Consider the following 22454-nt stretch of genomic DNA (forward strand, 5'->3'; position numbering starts at 1 on the left):
TAACTTGGACCCTCTAGGGTTCCCAGAGATGGAACTTCCAACCAAAAAGTGAGCACTGACTGGACTTAGGCCTCTTGCATATATGTAGCAGATGTGCACCTTGATCTTCATGCAGATCTCCCAACAACTGGAACCGGGGCTGTCCCTGAATCTGTTTCCTGCCTGTAGATCATGTTCCCCTAATTGGGATGCCTTGTCTGGCCTCAGTGGGAGAGGATGCACCTAGTCCTGCAGTGATTTGATACACTACTGGGGCAGCAATGATGCCCAGAGTGGGGCTCTACTTCTCAGAGGAGAAATAAAAATGTTAAAAAAATAAAAGTAAGTGAGAGACTATTTTTCAAATGAAATTAAATAAATGTATTATAATTAAGTAAGATAGCCATCACCAATTTTAGGGATCTTTAAGTGAAAATCAAAGTAAATTATCTTATACCAGTAAGGATAGCTATTATCAAAAAACAAAGAGATCACAAGATGCGAATAAAAGGGGAACATTCATGCCCTTTTGTGAGAAATGTAAATTAGTACAAGAAGTTCAGAAAACAGTATGGAGAGTTCTCAGAAATGTAAAAGTGTAACAACCATGTAGACAGCAGTTCCACTGCTGGGATTTGATGGTCCATTATTTTTGTTGATTAGAGTAAGAAACACTTAACTGATTATTAAGGTACAGCTTTAGTTGGGTTTATTAGGTCATTATCTGAGAGAATTAATTGAAAGAGCAAGATCTGCCTTGTGTATAGGCAGCCCCATGATGTGAGCTGGGGTTTCAAATGAATAAAGTGTGGGGAGGAGATAAAAAGGAAGTTGAATGACAGAGTTCCCTATCTCTGCTTCCAGGTTTACATCAATGGTAACCAGCAGCCTCATGCTTCTGCCTCTATACTTTTCCCACCATGACAGAATGAACTCATAGAACCTGAACCAAAATAAAGGTTTTACTTAAAACATACTTCCTTGTTAATTATTTGAACCAAACCATGAGAAAATTCCTAATAGGTGGCTATAAATTCAAAATAGATTGAATATATTAAGGGGATAACTACTGTCTCAATATTATTCATAGCAGTCAAAGCATGGAAGAAACCTAAGTATTTGACCTGCTGAATAGATTTTTTTTTTGTTTTTGTTTGTTTTGTTTTTGTTTTCCGGAGCTGGGGACCAAACCCAGGGCCTTGTGCTTGCTAGGCAAGCGCTTAACCACTGAGCTAAATCCCCAACCCAGATTTTTTTAAAAATGTGGTATATATACAAAATGAGAACCTGTTCAGTCATCAAAATTATACAATCCTATCAAATGCAACATGAATAGAACTAAAGGCTATTATTAAGGAAACAATCCAGGTAGAGAATGACAGCTATGTAATGTTGATGGCAGGTAGAATCTGAAGAGTTTCTTATAGAAGCACACTTGCTCTCTTATTCATAATTTTGTTTTTCATGTCAGTGAGTTGTAGTTAGCCATTACCCAGATACATTAAGTAGAAAATGCTAATGAAACAAACTCATTGGCTTTTAACTTATGCAGTACAGTTGTATTAACTATTGTTCTCTAGAGGAACAGATGTTAGTCCTATGAGGTGAATATTTTATTGGGTAGTGCTATCTACAGTTAGGGTGGTGCTTTTGCTTTTAATTTGTTTTACCTACCTTATTGGTAAGTTCCAAGATTTTCATGCAATTTTAAACTCTTTACCAGCTTTCAAGAATACTAGGTACTTCTATATTTTTGAACTTTTGAAACAGATCAGAGAGAACACTGCTTAATCAGAAACTTCTAAAATTCTTGATCCAATAGAAACTGTATTTTTAACTACCTGTACAGACATTTATTTTCTGTCACCTATTCTCAAATGTGAACAGTAATATTTATCTTTCAAAGTAGTGAGGTAACAAAGAGTTTAATATGTCTTGCTTCTGAGATGATTGTGAGTAAACAGACAAAAATTATCCCAGTTCTGTTCATGTAGTGTGTACCTGAAGATTACCAGGATACTTTATACACTAGCTGTGTGGTTTGTTCTTTTTTCCAATCATGCTAAGCAAGAATAAAATTCCCATGTAGAAGAAAAGGAAAATGTTCTTTAATTCACTATTGAATTCAAGCCATGAATATGTTTTGTACCACATTTATGAATAGCAGACTTGGGGATTTTTATATAATGCTTGGAAAAGTATTGGTTATAAATTAGATTTTTAAAAAAATATATAAACATTAATCAAATAAGTAGAATAATATGTTCTGATAAATGCATAGTTTGTGTTGTTTCAAAACCAGGTTAAAACATCTGTCTTCTCAGAAAGAGTATGGATTTGGATAGGAGGTAGGGAATATCTTGGAGGAGTTGAGGGAGGAGAAAACAATATAATATAGTATATTAAAATCTATTTTCAATAAAAAATTGAAAAATTAAATAAAATATTTGTCTTTTCAATATTGCATGATTAAGGCATATGTTACCATCTTGTAACAATCAAAATACTGTGCTACTGAAATAAATGTAGATACAAGGTAACAAAAAGACAATGTCAAAGTAAACTTGCATACCTAATCAATTATTTTTGTATTGCTTTGTTTGTTTGTCTTTATGACAGTCTTACTTTGCTGCTCCAACTGTTCCAGAACTCACTATGTAGATCTGCCTGCCTCTGCCTCCCAAGTGCTGGAATTAAAGGCATATGCCACCCTGCCCAGCTATCCAATCAATTTTTAGCAAAGCTGATTGTCTAGAGAAAAGACAGTTTTCCCAACAGAATAGGACAAACTGGATATCAATATACATAAGAACAAAACTGTACTACTTTCTATCTGAAGTCACAAAATACAGTTCAAAATGGATTAAATATTTCCATGCATTAGCTAAAGCTACTAGAAGAATGTATAACAAAACTGTTTCTAGAGGATAGAATCAACAATAAATTTTTCGAAAAACTTAGGAGACAAAGCAAAAGTAGACAAATGTAGTTAATAGAGTGAGAAGCTAATCTACAGAATGAAATAAAACACTTGCAAACTACACATCTGAGTAGTTGATAACTTGAATATATAATGACTTCCAAAACATTATTTTAAAGGGAGACAAATGGTCAGTAAAACTCACCTCCTGCAGCAATACACTGGGAGTATGCTGGAGAGCCTACTTCAGTCATTCAACATTTTGTAACATTTCCATGGTTCATAATAGGTAATGTAAATATGTTGTGGAAGCATAAGCACCTTGGATGCTTCTCTTCTATCTCATCCTCTGTGGAAGACCCCCATGTGTGCTTCTATGTGACATTAATTATTGTTGAACCTCTTCAGAATTCATACCTAAACTACCTCGCTAACTTTTGCCTACCAAGGACCAGCCTCAGTTTAGAGAGAGGTTCTGAAGAGAAGGGCATCTGGGAGCAGCAAAAACAAATGATTCAAAATCAAATGGAGAGTCCAAGATGACAGTCTATGCTCTGCTGGAGACAACTTTCCAACCTGCTTTCTCTCTGTTCTGTTTTCTTTCTTTCTCTGTGATCTGTTTTCTGAAGAGCTCCAAACAGCACCTTCTTTATGTTCTGCTTGAGACAGTTCTCTAAGCAGTTCTTTCATTTTATTCTAAAATTCTCTGGATCTTTCATCTCTTGAAGATCATAAGCCTAGTCTTATTTTACATCAAGTTTAGATGAATCCAGTCATTTAATACATTTCCTTTTGATTATCCTAAGAATCATTATCAGGAGACCCCAGCCCCTTCATTCTTAGGAGACAAAAAAAAATACACATTTCCTTTTAACATTGCAAAAGAATTTAGAGATCTACCTGCCTCTGTTAAGTACAGATGCTAAATTAGCTACATAGGACCCTATCCTGAAATTACCATTTCTACCACAATTGGGCCTAAACTTGTGTCCAAGCTGACCTCCAACTCAAGAATATGCCTGTACTTGTATCTGCCTGTCTTTGTATCTTTCTGACAAGTTGGCTTATAATGTATCAGCCTCTATTTCTTTAGATTCATGAATCCCCATCTTTACTTTTTGCATAGTTGAGAAATTATATTTTTTGAACTAATATTTTTAGAGTTATTTTCCACAGCCTTAAGGGTTGTTTTGAAGGTTCCAGAGTTTACCATTCTGTTCAGATAGACACACACTTGCCTCTTGCACTCATGCTGCTTCTAATTATCATGGAATTGTTAACAATAACAGAGCGGACATACCCAGAGGAATGTGAAAATAGGTACATTACTATATAAACAAGCCTCATGCCCATGGCAGCCATCTATACTAGTGGAGGCTCACATCTGCTGGCCTTGTCTCAGGGACAGAAATGAGTCATTCTGTCCCTATCAAGAGCACGCTCACACTGCCTTTGTCTTACTATTGATGCTGATATATTGCTTTTTATTTTCTTCTTATTCAGTACTAGTATCCTTAGATTGGTGTTTCATGAAAACCTATGCTTATAGCCACTGTCAGTTAGCCATTTCTGTTGAATCCTTTGTCTGGATGCATTGTACAGGACCAACAATTGTTCAATACCTTCCATGTTGGGTCTTTGTGTCTTAGGCTCTAACCTAAACAGAATTGTGTCAGCTCATCTTCTACTTAGTATTAGGTATTGGAATTATCTCTACTTCATGAAACTCATACTCAGAGACTTGCCTTTACTTGTAGCAGTTTTATCTGTGTATGAGGAAGAATGTTTAAAAACTATTTGACTGCCATCTTTATTGTGTTGGGAGAAATTCTAATCCACTGGACAAAATACAGAAATTAGCTTTATTTATCTTATTCAATGACAGTTTTACTCATTCTTTCATTAACACAGCTTACTGAGTGACCTCTGCATTCATCTTGTTTTCAAGTACACTGGAATATTTTTGAGAATATATTATATATATATATATATATATACATATATATATATATGTATATATATATATATGCATGCCTGTCTCTGTTTAACACACACACACACACACACACACACACACACACACACACACATATATATATTGCTTTTCTGCACATGCCATGGAAATGGACACGAAAGCATTATCAGATCATAATTGGAGATGAATCAAAAAATAGGTAACAGCATATGTTGTGTTTTATAAAAAAATATGGAAGGAAGAAATATATTTGGTGGGTGTGTAGTCAGGATGCTGAGGTATCCATTCCTCCTAAGGGACCAGATTCAGGACGTAATATAGAATAGAGTTTATTCAGGACATGAGTAGGGGAGTTGAGAGGGTAGTAGAGACAGAGAAATGCAGAGAGAGAGAGAGAGAGAGAGAGAGAGAGAGAGAGAGAGAGAGAGAGCAAGTGAGCAGAGGATTAGAGGACGACCATGAACATGTGGAAAGAGAAGTGGGGAAGGGGGTGAGAGGACAGAGAAAGAGCAAGAAGGCAAGAGAGCAAGAGAGAGGAGGAGACAAACAGTCCCTTTTATAGTGCATCAGGCATACCTGGTTGTTGCTAGGTAATTGTGGGGCGGGGCTTAGACAAAAATGCTAACAGCGTGGGATAGAAACATGTATGTATTAACCAAAAATATGTGACTCACTTGAACACTGCCAGAAACATAAGTGGTGTTGGTCAGACATAAAGTTGTAAATGAGTATACCTCCTTGCAGATGGGCAAAGCTCATAAGCTAAAATTCAAATAAAAGAGAACATTGCAGATTATCAAAAGCATCTATGTTTTATTTTATAAAATAATTAAAAGCAAGAATTGATTATAGGTATAGATCATGACAATAGAAAATGAAACAATGAGTGGTGAGGTAGGGAGGAAGGACTCAGGAAAGGGAGGTAATAGAACACTTGTCATGGGAGTAGAAAGCAATCAACTTGGATTCAAAGGGCTAAAGGGGGCAAAAGGACAGGGGAGAGAATGAAGGATGATAATAAAGAAAAATATATTGAAGAATGCCGTACAAAGCTATTAGAGGGGTGGTTCAGTGATGATGGGCACTAGCTACTCTTGCAGATGACCTGGGTTCAATTCTCAGCATGCATGTGGCACTCATAACCAGCTGTAACTCTAGTTCCAGGGTACGTGGGCACCAGGCATGCAAGTGGTATACAAACATAGATACAGGAAATATACCAATAAACCCATCCACAAAATTTGTTAAAATTGGAAGATCCTAGCTTGAGTCTCAGGATGGTGCGCCCCAGGAAACACCGATCCCGGACGAGCCCCCAAATGAAAGATCCCCGAAGAGAGACCCTTTCTAAAGTCGCGGGAAATCGCGGACCCCAGACACAGAGAGACCATTTTGGATGTAATAAGCAAAGGCGAGGTTTATTACGGAGATCTATTACGGGGATCTCCGGGTCGACACGAATCCTGTGCAGGAGACAGAGGTGTTGACCCTGAAACTCAAAAGTCAGGGGTTTATATAGGGAAGGCTAGGGGGGTTGGCACTGTTACACACAATTGGCTAATTTCTGGCATGGCTATAAGTGATTGGCTCATTCAAACATGGCAGTGAGATTACAGCACAGCAGAAGAGTACATGCTGACTGGGGCGGTCAGGATTTTAGAAGCTAGGGGCGTATCAGGGTTTGAAGGACATCTAGTTAAGGTGTGACTCTGAGTAAACTGGGGGAGGTGCCCTTCTGTATCTTTATGGCCTGTCAGTCTTGGCTGTAGGGCAGGCCCCGCCCTGCCTGGACAGTGTTTAGAAACTTACTCTTTTAATTTTATATTTTAAACCTTAAATCTGTATAATTTTCTTTTCAAAATGAAACGTAATTCTGTGTAAGCTAATCAAAATAAATTTAAAAGCAATTCAAATTGAAAGAGGTTTGCATTGATATGTTCACAAATACTTTTAAAATCTCTGTTCTTTGGAATAATATATTTGGGGATTTTAGCCATTAAAGCAAAAAATTAAAAACAAAAACAAAAACAAAAAACAGAATTGTGAAGCATTTACTGTAAGGTGAGACTTGAAATATTATATTCTTTAAGCTAGTTATGGCATATGTCCATCTTTAAATATTGTTTTTTCTATATAACTGCAATTTTGGGAAAGTTACTAGTTCTCTCTATGCTTTATTTTCTATGTCTCTAAAGTAAAATGATTTTTTCCTATATAACAGTATCAGTATGAGTATAAAACCCTTGATGGGCACAGATATCTAGGATGCTGACTCATAAATCACTATTAAAGGAGTGACACAAGCTGACAGCACGACCAGTTTGAAATTTGTAGTTCAGGAAACTAGGCCTAGATCTCTCTTTCCCAGATGCTGCTCCTCAGACCTGGGCAAGTCCAGGCAAGACTGTTAGTGATAAAACCACAGGCTGTGGGCAGCCAATCAGAAACTGCCCTGCTATCCAGAAGCTGCCCTGACACCTTGTTGCTTGAGGCAAGGGCAATGAGTCAGCAACAGTTTGCAGGAAGGGCAATGAGTCAGCAACAGTTTGCAGGAATCCTTAGCAACAGTTTCCAGACCCCAAGCCTTCAACAAAGGTTCTGGAATGCCCCGAGAGCCCTAGACAATCCCAACGACTCCCACACCCCTAGAGATTGAGCCAATCATTCAAGATAAAGATCATCTGCCCCTCCCTGGAATCTGTTAATGTGCTTTAAATTGGGCCTGCAATCTTACCTGGCTGTCTATGTCTCTGTAAACAATAGACAACCAGCATTTTGGACTTCTGTAGAATAAAATGCCCTTTGTTTTTGCATACTATTTGAGTCTCAGGTATCATTCTTTGGCAAACCATGGACCATTACATTATAGTGTATTAGTTTAACATTGTGGTGGTAAAATACCATGACCAGAAGTAATTTATAGAAGAAATTATTTTGGCTTATGATATCTGAAATATAAGAGTTCATAATGGAGGAGGAGGCATAGGCATAGACAGAGGGACAGAAAGCTGATGAAAAAACATCTTTGATTACCTGCAGGAGGAGAGAGTAAGCTACAAGTGGGCTTAAGGCTATATTCTCTAAAAGCCCATCTCTATTAAAGTATTTCTTCTGTCAAAACTATACAAAAAAAGTTCCCCCTAAAAGTTCCACCACAATACCACTGGCTGAGGACTCAAAGAGCCTATAAAGAATATTCTCATTCAAATCACCACAGTTAGCAAATATAAGAACATACATAATCAGGAAGGGAGGAAAAGCTGGCTTTTAGGTTTCAGATGTAAGTTACTGAATGATAGTCACCTATGGGAACACAGATATGTTTATATTATGATTAAGTACACTGGAAATGTGGATTTGACTTTAGAGAAAAGTTGATATCTATATCTATATCTATATACATATGAATAATCATTTGTGGAGTATAAATTAATAGATAAGATTTTTTTTCAAGGAAGACAGATATGTGAACAAAACATTAATTTAACCCATTCAGTTCAGTAGGGATGGTTGAAGTTTGGTAAGAGAAGCTCTAGTAAATTTTCCTGAAGGCTACCTAGAATCTATTGGAGGGAAATGATTTATTATTCAAACTTTATCATAAACTTAATCACAGTTGCGGACTACAATCTCAATCTGCTTGCATGTCTGGGCTCCTACATCCTGCGTATTGACAGACTTGTAAAAAATCCCTGAAATATTGTCATTGTCATTTTAAATTACCTATGTTTAAGATATATAACATAAGGTATTGACATGCAGAGAGTGAAATGATTACTGATTTCAAATAACTTACCATCTCCATTACCCCCACTGAAGGGTCAGTAGCTTCTTCAGGGCTACATCATGAAGAAAACTGAATGTCTACTGGCCAGCTCTCCTCAATTATCAGTAGCTTCTCACTTAGAAATGTAACTATGAGACCTTTTCCCATCCATGCTGAGATTTTGACTGGCTTGATCTTCTGCATGCAGACAAAGATACTGTGATTTCGTGTGTTTAGAGTCCCTGTTGCTTCTAGCACATAATGGTTTTCTGCAGATATCCACTACTTTTAGCTATTGCAATATTTCTGCTCACTCTTCCTCAGTGATTCATAAATCTTGGTGGGTGGGAAGTGTATGATATAGATGTTCATTTATAGCTGAGTGTTCCACAGCCTTGTATTCTCTGACTATTGACTGGCTCTTGGTTTCTGCATTAATCATCTCCTGAAAAAAATAAAAGTTCTCTGATGAGCTTTGAGAGGTTCTCTAGTGTATGGGTATGAAGATCAGAATTTAGGGACAGTTTATTACTATGTCTATTTAGTGGAACAATAGATAGAACCATATTCTCCCACAGGACCTCTTGTAGACCCAGGGAATTGACAGTCTTATATAATAAAATTTATTATAAAAAGAAATTGAAGAAGATATCAGAGAGTGGAAAGACTTCTCATGCTCACAGATTGGTAGAATTAGTACTGTGAAAATGGCCATCCAATCAAAATAATTCTACAGATTTATTATAATTCACATCAAAATTCCAAGGTAATTCTTCACAGAAATTAAAAAGTAATATCAAAATTCACTCACAAAGACAAGATCCAGGACAGTCAAAACATCCCTGAACAATATAAATACCTCTAGACTTGATAGTGGAGAGGGCACTGAAGAAGGTTTGGAAGGAAGGGAGAGATACCTTGGAAGGGCAGGAGAGAGAAATAAGGTTAGGAAAAGTGACATGATTCTATTTCAATTAAAACATATTTAAGAAAATAAATAAAATACTGTTGAAGGTATCACCATCCCTGATTTCATGTTATACCACAGAGCTACAGTAATGAAAACAGCATGGTATGGGCATAAGCACTTTTTTATTCACATTAGGGTATATACTAAGGTACTTTCTGTCCAAGTTGTTCTGAAAAAGCTCCAATAAAAATGGGAGTGTTGGTATGTCCAGGATATACTAAGTGCATTGGCTTTTAAAATATACTCATAATAGTAATTCCTGGGCCATAATTCTATTTTAATATTTTATAGATTCCATAGTTTTCTAAATAATGGACCCATTAATTTTCATTCCAAACAATAGTATATACATGCTTCCTTCCCTGTACTCATTTAGCATTTTAATGTACTCTCTTTTTCAGATAGTTTCACTCAGTTTTGTATTTGCACAATTGATGGTGCTAGCCTGATCAGCAGTGACATAGAACTTATTGGTCATTCACGTGTTTGCTTTCCATAAACATTTTTCTGACAACCTGGAAAACTTCAGATATTTCGGCCTTTGTAAAAACTGATTTATTTATATTTTTATAGCAAATGGAGCATTCAATTAAAAGAAAAATCAACCTATACATTGTGTAAACTATTTGCACATGATATGCATATATATGTATACACACACGTACACATACACATATATGAGTGTGTGTATATATATATGTATATATATATATATATATATATTCAACTTATAAAAAATGAACTTTACCAGGATTTGTTCTGTGCTCAGAGAAACTCATTTCTATTACTATTAGATATTTTTAAATAATTTAATAATTTTTAAATGATATTAAATTTTATTTCCTAGAGCTTCTTATCTCAAACATGGGTTTAACAAGTATCTTTATTTTCTGTGGCATATTGTTTGGTTCCTTCTACAATATAACTCCCTTCATTGCTGCAGTAAAGATTCAAACTGATAATATACTAGTTATGTGTTATCAAATAAATTACTACAGCCTTAAAGATGCTTAAATTAAGTCTATTTAAAGTCCTAAACTATAAACATAGATATATATTCATACATAACCAATTTATACATATCTATCTTGTAATGAATCAATCATTTCTTTGTGGAAAAATATTCAAAGTCCTTTACAGTTTTATAGAGCATAATCACTATTAATAGACTTTATACATGGAAACACTAGTAATTGTTACTCTGATATAAATATTATTTAGTACATACAGCTCAATAATTTTGACATTTCTTCTTGTGAACTACTTTTCTTATTTCCTGTAAGCACCACAACTTTTGAATTCTGTCAATTTTATCACCTTCAGTGCTATCAGAGCCCTCTGTATTAGGTCTCATAGATCTGCAAACTATGGGCTGATTATAGCTGCCATATTGCTTGAATTTCAGTGCTTTCTTCCAGTGTTTTTCATAATTGAAAATCTTTTTTTAAAGTTTTATTTATTTAATATATATGAGTACACTGTAGCTGTGTTCAGACACACCAGAAGAGGGCATCAGATCTCATTACAGATGGTTGTGAGCCACCATGTGGTTGCTGGGATTCGAACTCAGGACCTCTGGAAGAGCAGTCAGTGCTCTTAACCACTGAGCCATCTCTCCAGCCCCCTGAAAATCTTTTTATTATATGACATTTCCATTTTATTTTAGGGCCCACACTCAGCTATATCAACTACTATTGTGTTCTTGCCATGTGTTATCCCTCCATGAGCATGCCAACATATGGCTGAATCTGTAGATGAAACTTTGATGTTCCTGCAAGTCAGTTTTAAGCACTCATGTGTCTAGGTTAGTCCTTTGGAAAAAACTTAGTCAACTGATTGTATATCTTAATTACATTTTAAAAAATCACCTCATTTAATAGCCTGGAAAGTACTTTCCCTGGTGTGTTAGTTTTATGGTTTTAAAAGTAGCATAGCAAATTAACACAAATGTACCTGTTAAAATGAATATTACATTTTAATGGGTGGAGAATCAGTATAAGTTTAGTTAGGTATTCTGAAAGGGGTTAGAATATATTTATTTCTTCAAGGAACTGAAGGAACAGCAATTCTATATATTCCATTGCTAACTAGCTGGGGGTGATAAAGAGTTTCGTTTATTCTTCATTGGTGTGCCTCTTTGGGGGCCTTTTCCTTTTAAAAGGGCAAATGAATTACATTGTCCTGTGCTTAGCAGTCACCTAACCTTTTCCTGAAATATATCTTCTCAGAATATATATATATATATATATATATGTATATACACACACACACACACATATATATATATATATATATATATATATATATATATATATATATCCCCTGCCATTAACAATCTGAACCATTTGAAGAAAAGACCACAACAAATGATGATGATGATGGTAGTGATGATGGTGATGGTGATGGTGATAACATGGACAAGGAATCTTCGCTGTTCCTAAAATATTCATCCTTCTCACATTTGATAAGTATGATCTTATCAAAATTGGAGGAAATATTTTGATTTCTTACCATGTCTTTGGATTCACTCAAGAACTGACAATTTCCATATAATATAGATGAATGTATAATGCAACAATTGAATTTCTTCTTGAAATACTGTTTAAACACTGGAGAAAAAGATTTTTTTCCCTAAATTCCCAAACTATTTTATTAGTATGTATTTGTCATGTGCCCCAAAGGATTACTCTTTCTTTTATGTATATTCAGGTTAGTATAGCATGTTAATAAAACATAAATTAATATCAAGAAGAATGTTTAATGAGGTTCACTTGCCATCCCATTAATTTAATTTAAAGTTACACAAGCAATAAAGGTTTAATTACATTCTTATAGATGTATTGTATTTCCTGAAGAATATGTGGCTATTAATTTATGAACACAGCAATTTGTCTAAGTTTGATTAATTGGTACTTTAAGGACAAAACTGTATATTAAATGTAAATTGCTTATTTGTTACATTTAACTTAAACCAACAGGCCATGATATAATTAACATATATGTTTTAAGGAAGATAGCATTTAATACTTTAGTTTCTGGACTTTAATATATATATATATATATATATATATATATGCTTTCTTCTGACTATAGTCTAAAAATAACAGTATTATTTTTATTAGAGAATTTTTGTTAAATGAACAATGATTATGGTGGTGAAAATTAATAAGAAGTTTCCTGCTTTGTCCAAATTTAGTATTTTACATTCATACATACATATGTATCTTATTAAAATTGTGTGTTTGTTAAATAGAATTATTAAATTAACAAATCCAATGCTTTATCAAAAGTATGATTTTGTAGCATAAAAACCTACAAATTACCCTTTATAACTTTGAAATAGATTAAAATTGGTAATGATGACTACTTGATCAACCTAATGATGTAGACATAGTAGAAACTCAAGATATACAAAATGGAAAAACATAAAGTGGAAACCGGGTTTTCTATTTTGTTAATATGATGTGTGTATATATGTGTACAGTGTGCCTGCTCTTATGTTTGTGTGTGTAAGTGCAGATACACATTTACCATAGTGCATGTATAGATGTCAGAGAGCAAACTTGGGGCTGGTTCTCACCTTCCACCCTGTTTGTGACAGTCTCTTTTTTTGTTTGCAATTTTAGTTTACATCACACACCTTACATCAGTCCATTTCTGCTATCCATCTCTCATTTTGTTATAGGATCAATGGGATTACAGTTGCATACTCTTGCACCCAGTTTTATATAGGTTCTGGAGATTCAAACTCAAGCCATCAAACTTCACCACAAGCCCAAGCATTACCCATGAAGTTACCTCCTCAAACATGAGAGATCTTTTTTGAGTGCATCTAGCAGATGGCATATGAAAAGGAAGGTCTGCTTGATACACACACACACACACACACACACACACACACACACACACACACACACACACAGACAAAACAAATAAAAATCACAAAAAGCCTACTCATCTGTCTAACAAGGTTTTACATGGAATTACAGATGTTGTAGGTAACTTAGTGACTCTGGTTTATCACTAGTCTTTTACAAAATTTGGGCCCGGAGCTGATTTACAGATACAACTTGCAAAGGATTTTTATCGCAAATTATCTTCTCTACTCCACAATTAAAGGATGCAAATTCCTGGAATTCTATTGTTAGGTTGCAGGCTTTGAATTTATAAAAACAACTGCTGGTCTGTGTACTGGATGCTATTCACAGAGATCTGCAGGGGTTTTAGTCTGGCTGGAACATCCAAATGAAGGGGTGAGCGGCTGCTGGAGACACTGTTACATGGAAGGCAGGCTGGAGGCACAACCAAGGAGAGGGATGTGCAACCTCCCCAGCTGCCCCAGCCACTGGTGATCCTGACACCTCAGCTACTTTGAAATCAGCTTAAAGAGGCAAGACATTACTCTGTGCAGAGCTGGCAGGGGGCTTGGGTAGCAAGTGAGGTGTAGCAGCCAGGAACAGAGATCAGGATCACCAGGCAGGGGATAGAAAGTGACCAGCACAATGGGCCCTGGCAGCTTCCAGTTGTAAAAACTTCAGGAGAGAGTCCTCTTCCTCAAGTGTCATACTTCTTACGTGACAGAGCTCTCAGACGATCCATGATGAGTAACTCTCACACCTTTATTTCTTCTGGACAGGATCTTTCATACATTTTGTGGTGGGTTGGGGTCTGACAGCAGATATTTCCTATTGGCTTGGACTGAGATGTTAGGGATGCCTCACCTGCATGTGGAGGGGCTCGGAGCACTGCCCCTATGCGTCTGATTGTCATGACCTTCTCCATGAGGTGCTATGGTCACATGTCAGGGTCATGGTTGGAAGCAGATAAAGATCCTACCATCCTCTGGTATGTATGAGGTTCTGAGGCTTTCAATCCACTCAACCTTACCAATTTTCCTGGCACAGTCCACTTGCCTACAACTTCTCTTTTTTCTTTTTTATAAAAGAGAGTTGTCATCAGAATAGCAGTCTCCTATGTTAGGAACAGTTTGATATTGATTAGTAGTGATCTTTACAATGCCACTCATCTGCTGCTTTAGAAATTGGATGAGACAAGGTGCCCAAAAAAAGCAAGATTTAATTTCTAGTACTGGGCCAAGGAGGCAAAGAAGCCAAACTAAGGTTAGAGTACCAAGGGTTGGGGTATTGGGAACATAACATGCCCAGAGTTTCCTCTAGAGCTTTTGGAGCATTGGACATCTTGTTCTACCAGCCAAGATTCATTGACATAGAAGCGACATTCCTCCCCCCAGCAAATCCCTCCCTGTTAAGCAGTCAGTAAGTCCAGGGCCCCCAGGTTTTGGAGAACAACTGCTGCTGAGGAGGTTATCTGGCATTGAAAGGACTCAGGAATGTCTGCAGTATACTTTCTCTTGTAGTTGTTTTATGGTTTAACAAAGGATCTTGACAGCCAGGGGAGCAAATTTCCTCTCAGAAAAAGGAGGCTTGTTTTTTGGCTATTTTTATTCTGTGGGATTTTAGTAGAGTACATATCTCCCTGACCTTCAGGGATATTTTTATGCACAGAGGAGTTTTGCATCACAGAAAAGAAATGAAATATCTTATTCAATGGGAGCATTCCCTTGGCATATTGGATTTGGTGGATGCGGTGCTCAACTTCCCATAGTATCAGTTACATTGTGTCCACTCTTCTGGCCACACATTAGGCTTCAGTCAGTTGCTGGTCTGTCTACTGGATGCTATCTACAGAGACTCTGTGGGGGCTTTGGCCCAGCAGGAACAACCAAGCTAAGGGAAGGTGGGAGTTGGTTCAAGGCTCTCTTATGCATCTACTGTTACAAACAGACACTACTACATGGAAGGCAGGCTGGAGGCACAAGCAAGGAGAAGGAAGTGCAACTTCCACCGATGCTCGCTGCTCTAGCAACTGCTACTCCTGACACTGCAGCTGCTTGGAAGTCAGCTCAAAGAGGCAAGACACTGGAAGAGGGCTTGTCAAGCAAGCAAGTACAGCAGCCAGGAACCTAGGTCAGGGCCACTGGGCAGGAAGGGACCACCACAGTGGGTCCTGGTAGCTTCCAGCTGTGAAAGCTTCAGGAGAGAGTATCCTTCCCCAAGAAGTGATATACTTCTTATGTGACAGAAGTTCTCAGACGATCCATGATGCACTAACTCTCACACTTTCATTCCTTGTGGATAAGATCTTCCATACATTTTTGGGGTGGTTTGGGACTTGACAACAGATGCTTTCTATTGGCTTGGTCTGAGATGTTAGGTTTTGCCTCATCTGCATGTGGAGGGGCTTGGGCACTGCCCCTATTTGACTGATTGTCATGATCCTCTCTATGGACTGGTATGGTCATGAGACAGGGGTCCGGTTGGAAGCAGATGAAACTCTTATCATCCACTGGTATGCATGAGGTTTTGGGGCTTCCAACCTACTGAACTTCACCAAGTTTCCTGCATGGTCCACAGCCCACAGACAACTGGTATAGTATCACCTTAATTTCAATTAAATTGATTTGGAGGGCTATGTGTCTATTAATAAATACAATGGTTAGCACTTTATTTAAATTCTTGTAATTTTTATAAAAATAATTACCATAACCATAAAATCAATAGTAATTCAGTCACTGACAATTTTTAAGTAAATGCAATGTGTAAGACACTTACACTATATAAAGTACAGATATGTACAATCATTTGGAAATTTGTGGTATCTCAACTGAAAATAATAACAAAATATTATAGTACCTATATCTGAGTATGATATAGGTTCATGTAAATATAATTTCTTTGGGCATTCAAAAGAAGTTTTACTCGTGACCTCATTTTAATTGCATTATAGAATAAGAATTTGTTAAAAGTATATCAGTAACATGACTGCATAAATATGATCTGAACAAAAAGAAAAATAGACATGCTCGGGTGGATGGGGGAAAGACCATCTTAAACAAAGAACTACAGGTAGCTAGGGAATGGTGAGAGTTGAGAGAAATAGTCTTTCCTGGGGAAATGCACATGGATTGGATTGGTTATCCAATACCAAATAGCCCTGAAAATATTCATAAAATGAACGTAGGAACGAATCATATATATATATATATATATAATCTATTTTTATGGTATGGAAAACAGTTCAATTTGAAACAGTAATGGAGTATAAAACATTGCTGTACAAAGGTAAGTATAGACTTTATGTTTTAAATTTCAAGGAAATAAATAACATGTTATGTGTTTCTTGTATGTAAAACAAACCTTAATAGGGAAGTATTTGTCAATTTTGTTTATGGTATGGGTAATAAATTTAAGACGCTATAATGTATACTGCACAAATATATATCTTTCTTTTCTTTCACAGGGGCTCTGTTCAGTCTGATCCTCAGTCTGTTTGTACTGTGGAAGGAATATGCTGTTGATTTTCCAAAATATATATCTATAGAAAGGAGCAACATGTGTGTTCCTGAAAATGTCCTCATTGACGTAAAATATGGATGGTCTTTCACATTTGCTGCTTTTGGAACTCCCTTTGTGTGTATGTCAGGAATTATGTTTCATTTCATTGGTCGGCACCTTGAGAAGCTTCAGAAATGAACAAGATAAAATCCCTAAAATGCACAGTGAAACCTGGTCATATTTATGAAGGATACTTGAACAAAGCAAATTTGAGACTTGGATATGAGCCAAGCAATGGAGGATCATTTATTATCAATACACATGTATAACCTGGTGTAGCCAAATGGATTCCATTTGCAAAGAGGTGCTATAAAGTAAAAAGTAAGAGAAGCCATTTCTAAGAACTTGAGGGAGGAGGAATTTGCTGTCTAGATGTGAAGATAAAATGGTTGTCTCTGGGTTTTGAAATACATCACAAATATTTACAAGAGTGAGGATGATCTCAAATTCTCTGGTGCTATTATGTAATTTGCAGCCTTTCAACATTAACCAATTTATAGTCGGAATTTTCTTTTTATCGGGAGTTAAGTTTGAATCATCTGATTTAGTTGAAAAAACCAATTAATCACAGCTAATGGACAAGAGTACCAATGACTAATTTTCCTCTAAAAGCTTGGGTGTTTGAAGGGGGAGTACCAAATTTCCCCCTCTTGTCTTTGAACAGGTATATTCAACAACAGTTAATGCAGGTACGTTTCAGTCAGATGACTAGAAACAGCTACACCTGAAAAGTCAACTGTTTTATAGTCTTATGTTCCACATCACATATCCTTCAAACACAAAGAAATTTCACATGAGCAGGAGATTTATGAAAATATTGCACAATGCACACTGTTCCACTTGAGTAAATACAAAAGGTCATGTTGCCAATCTGAACAAAAAGGCTTCTCGTGGCTAGGGGATTAACTGTACCATAGAATGTGAATTCTTCACTGCAGGATGATTGGAAAGGTTGCAGTTTTTTAATTATTTAAATCACATCTATGTATTATTTAACTATTTTTATTCATTTTTATATTTTTGGCTGTGAGCCTAGCCTTTAACGGCTGAGCCATTTCTCCAGCCCTTTATTCGTTTTTAAAAGGCTCATCAGAATTAATAAGTAGAATTCCAACCAAATGAAATGCTGATGGGAAAGGCCTATGTTAGCTTTTAATTCATAGCAGAACCTAAAACAAATGCAGACTCATATTCAACTCACTGATAAAATAAAAGATAACAGGATTTTTTTGGGGGAGATTTTATATTCTGTAATTTGTCGGTGAATTTTAATAGGAATTTGTAGGGTAGTTTTCAGTAATAAAAATGTATCATTTGTATGGATTCATTTTCTACTGGTATATGTTCTTAGTTACTCAACTTCAAATACTATTAAAATTCGTTCTCCCATTTAAAAGTTTCAGTAATTGCTAATGATTCTTCTCTGCTGCAGCTGTCAGTAAGCATTCAGCTATTATGACATATTTATGTACATGTTTTAGTTTCATACCAAGTATTATAAATTTAAATTTAGTTTGTCCTAAATGTTACCTTTCTGTGTATTTCATTCGATTTCTAGATTTAAATTTTTACCAATAAAGTAAATTTTGAACCATGAACCATTATATCAGTTGCTACTTCCCTTGCATGTATATCTTTCACATTTAAAAGAATCCTGAGCTGGGTTTCTAGAGATAGAATGTTTGAAGTAAAAAAAATGTTGGAAATTACCATTTGGTAATGACCTTTGAGCATATATAGAATTCACATGTACTGAGAGGCAAAGCATAGAGATTCAGCTACCAGAAGTGAAGTTTTACCTTTAACATTTAGAAAACTACTTGGTTTCCAGGACAGGCCTAAGTGGGAAGTCATTTTTCACGGAATTGGCAGTCTTCTGTTAAGATGGATATTACTAGGACAGAAAATGAGGATGCTTGCAGTCTTGAGCTATTACCTATAAATAGAATAAACATATTTTAGAGGAACTGAAGGGAAAGAGTGGTTCATACTTACTTTACCATATTTTTAGGCTAGAGACATGAGAAATTAACCTCAGATTATAAGTAGTTTCTCTCTTAATAACTTAATTTATAAGACAGAGTCAGTATATGTGAAACCCATGTCAAATGACTTATCCCATGTAATCATTGCATAACATCAGGATTATTTCAAGTCCCAAATGAATATGGGAATTTTTTTTGTACTAAGAAAGTTATTGGGACAGAATGAAATTTGGGAATGAGGGTGAACAGTATATTCCCTATTAATATTAATTAATGAGAATGTGTATTCCTACTTATTTTAAGGCTGTGAAATGTGAAAGTAATGAAGAAAGAAATTATAGTGTATGTACATGTATGAGAAGGCACATATAGAAACACATAATTCAAAATAATATTCAGTTGGCTTGTTCACTCATATTTGAATGAAATGGCACATTTTTTGTTTATCTTGTAATAGTGACACTATCAATGAATACACATCATCACTTTTCAATTTTACAGTGTCTCATGTGACCATTTCCTCAGTCTCAGTAGCTTTACAATGTGATAATTTGTTTTTACAGAGCTCTGCTTGTTTATTTATGTATAGACACAGTCATGCATATACATATTTATAAACCAAGGGATATGCATCAAGACAGTGATTTGTATCAATAATTATTGTGGTGACAATATTTTTTTCTTTTATAATTTATAAAATAAAAATGAAAATTTTATCACAATGTTTTACTTGTCTACTATTTCTTTGCATGTAATATTAATATTACAGATAAATGTGGAGCATGGACACAAACCTATTTCCTCCTGTAATAATGGTTTCTATCCTATAATATATAATGCCATGGAGAAACACCATTGTGGTAGCTGGTACCTGGTGGGTTTATCTGAAGAACTGGGGAAGAAAAGAGTTTAAGATATAATGAAATGGCTGGAAAGAGCAGATCTGTCAAATTTGTAAAGCTTTTTCAAGTTTCCAAGAGTATGAACAATGTGTAGCAATAAACGTGTTTTTAAAAGCATTTTTAAAATAAAGCATATGTTCTGGTATGCAAAGAAAATGGTTTTGGAGTAAATATTTCTAGACTAGCAACATTTCATTTGATGAATCTGCTCCCTTAGATGAGTCAGTACTGTGGTACAGTATAGAAAAAGTTTTAAAAGTTAAAAGACTTTAAATAGAAAATGCATAGTTCCTATTGGTAAATGTGCTCATTAAGGTCACAATAGCATAAATATAATTGCCTTGTAGTTATCAAATTCATAGATTATACAAGTCAACAATAACATCCTGGTGTCACATTAAGGAAAATTTTAACTATTGGGATTGAGTCTAATTTGAATATACTATTTCATGTTCCCTGTCTTCTGTCTTGTATATGTCTGTTGTATCAGTCTGAATTTCTGCCTGCATGAAGGCTGTCCTTGGTTCTGTCCCTGTATTTGTCCCTGTGGAACTGTGTGTATGTCTATTCCAAATAATAGCTTTGTATTTATTCAACAGAAAAGTCATAACATAGGCCAAAGATTTTTACTTTATAAAAACTTTAACAGTTTTGATAGGGACTAAATCATTGGCTCCAACTGATCCGAATTGAAGCAGACAACTCATAGTACTTAAAATATCATTATTATCAACCAATATCTATAAATGTTGCATTCAAACTTCCAGGTGGATTTTAGAAAATTGGTTTTAAACTTCATATTTGCTGCTTACAACATATGATATATTTGCATTCTTCCAGGTCAAGGTATGGAAGAGCAAAAAAATTAAGGTTGTAGCTGTGCATTAGCTTAGGTTATAAAAGCTGATTAAACAGGAAATGCAAGGCAAGTAAGGTTGGTTATTATACTGTTCTCTTAAAATCTATTTATTCTTCTCTCACACAGTGCATCTCAACCACAGCTTTCCCTCCTTTCACAGATATCCCCACCTTCCCTCTTCCCCAGACCCATGGCCTTCCCATCTCTCCCAGAAAAGAGCAGGCCTCCCAGGGACAAGTTAAGAGTAGGACAAATCACAAACCTTCACATCAAGGATGGGGAAGGCAATGCAATATGAGAAAAAGGGTCCAAAGTGCAGGCAAAATAGTCAGAGACACTCCACTCCCACTGTCAGGAGCCTATGGAGAATTCTCTGTTTAGATCTGAACTTCTTTATTTTTATTTGGATTTTTTGTTTGTTAGTGTCTAGTTATTTTAGTAAGTTATATCTTTTGGATATTAGTCTTCTCTTAGATGAGTAGTAGGTGAAAAGTTTTTCTCATTCTGTAGGTTGCCTTTTGTCCTATGGATGATGTCCTTTGCCTTATGGAAGCTTTTCAGTTTCCGGAAGTTTCATGTTTTAATTATTAATCTTAGTGCCTGTGATACTGAAGTTCTTCTGCTCAGGAAGTTGTCTCTTTTGCTAATTCATCCAAGTCTATTCCCTACACTTTCTTCTTTTAGGTTCAGTGTATCTGGTTTTATGTTGAAGTATTTGATCTGCTTGGATGTGAGTTTTGTGCAGAATGATTAATAAGTATGTATTTTGATTCTTCTGCATGCAGCAATCCAGTTTTACAAGTACCATTTGTAGAATATGGTTTATTTTTTCTAATGTGAATTTCTGGCTTCTTTATCAAAACTCAAATCTTCACATGTGTGTGAATTTATGCCTTGATCTTCAATTTGATTTTATTGATCAACTTGTTTGCCTTTGCCAATGTCATGTGGCTTTTATGACTATACCTGTGTAATGCAGCTTGAAATCAAGAATATAAATATCCTTGGAAATTCTCTTAATATTCAAGATCATTTTATCTACGCTGTGTTATTTTCAAGGTCTGTAATTAATTGTATTAAAATTTTGATTAAGACTGTGCAAAATCTCTAGATTTCTTTTGGTAGGATTGACATTTTTCTATTAATCCCATTGATATATGGGAAAACTTTTATTCTGATATGTTCTTCAAATTTTTCTTTAAAGACATGAAATTTTTGTCATACGGAATCCTTTGCTCATTTGGTTAGAGCTACCCCAATATATTCTATATTATTTGAGGCTATTGTGAAGGGTGTTTTTCCCTGAGTTCTTTTAACATTTGTATAGAGGAAGGCTACTAATTTTTTGAGTGAATTTTGTATTTAGCTAATCCACTGTACATATTTATATACTGTAGAAATTCCCTGGTACATTTTTTGAGGGGTGGGTGTTGCTTATGTATTCTATCATGTCATCTGCAAATAAAATATTTTGACTTCTTCCTTTCAATTTATTTATTTATTTATTTATTTATTTATTTATTTATTTATTTATTTACTTACTTACTTACTTACTTATTCAATTTATATTCCAATTATGCCCCCAGTCCTTCCTTTCCTCCAAGTCCTATGCTTATAAATCCCTCCCTTCATTACTTCCCTGCCTTCAGAGTACCAGAAGATACCCTTGGGTATCACCCCACC

General features: G+C 35.5%; 1 protein-coding gene across 1 annotated transcript in view; it reads left to right on the top strand.

Annotated features, from left to right (window-relative positions):
• Window positions 1-20091, top strand: part of LOC102554937 (transmembrane protein 182-like) — a 66960-nt gene extending 46869 nt beyond the window's left edge. The window contains exon 5 of the mRNA XM_008773359.4: window positions 16931-20091. Coding sequence (XP_008771581.2) covers window positions 16931-17163 — 233 coding nt within the window. The 3' untranslated portion in view covers window positions 17164-20091. The remainder of the gene's footprint in view (window positions 1-16930) is intronic.
• The last annotated feature ends 2363 nt before the right edge of the window (window positions 20092-22454 follow it).

This window comes from Rattus norvegicus, chromosome X (assembly GCF_036323735.1).
Source record: "Rattus norvegicus strain BN/NHsdMcwi chromosome X, GRCr8, whole genome shotgun sequence".
In the NCBI taxonomy this organism is placed as follows: Eukaryota; Metazoa; Chordata; class Mammalia; order Rodentia; family Muridae; genus Rattus; species Rattus norvegicus.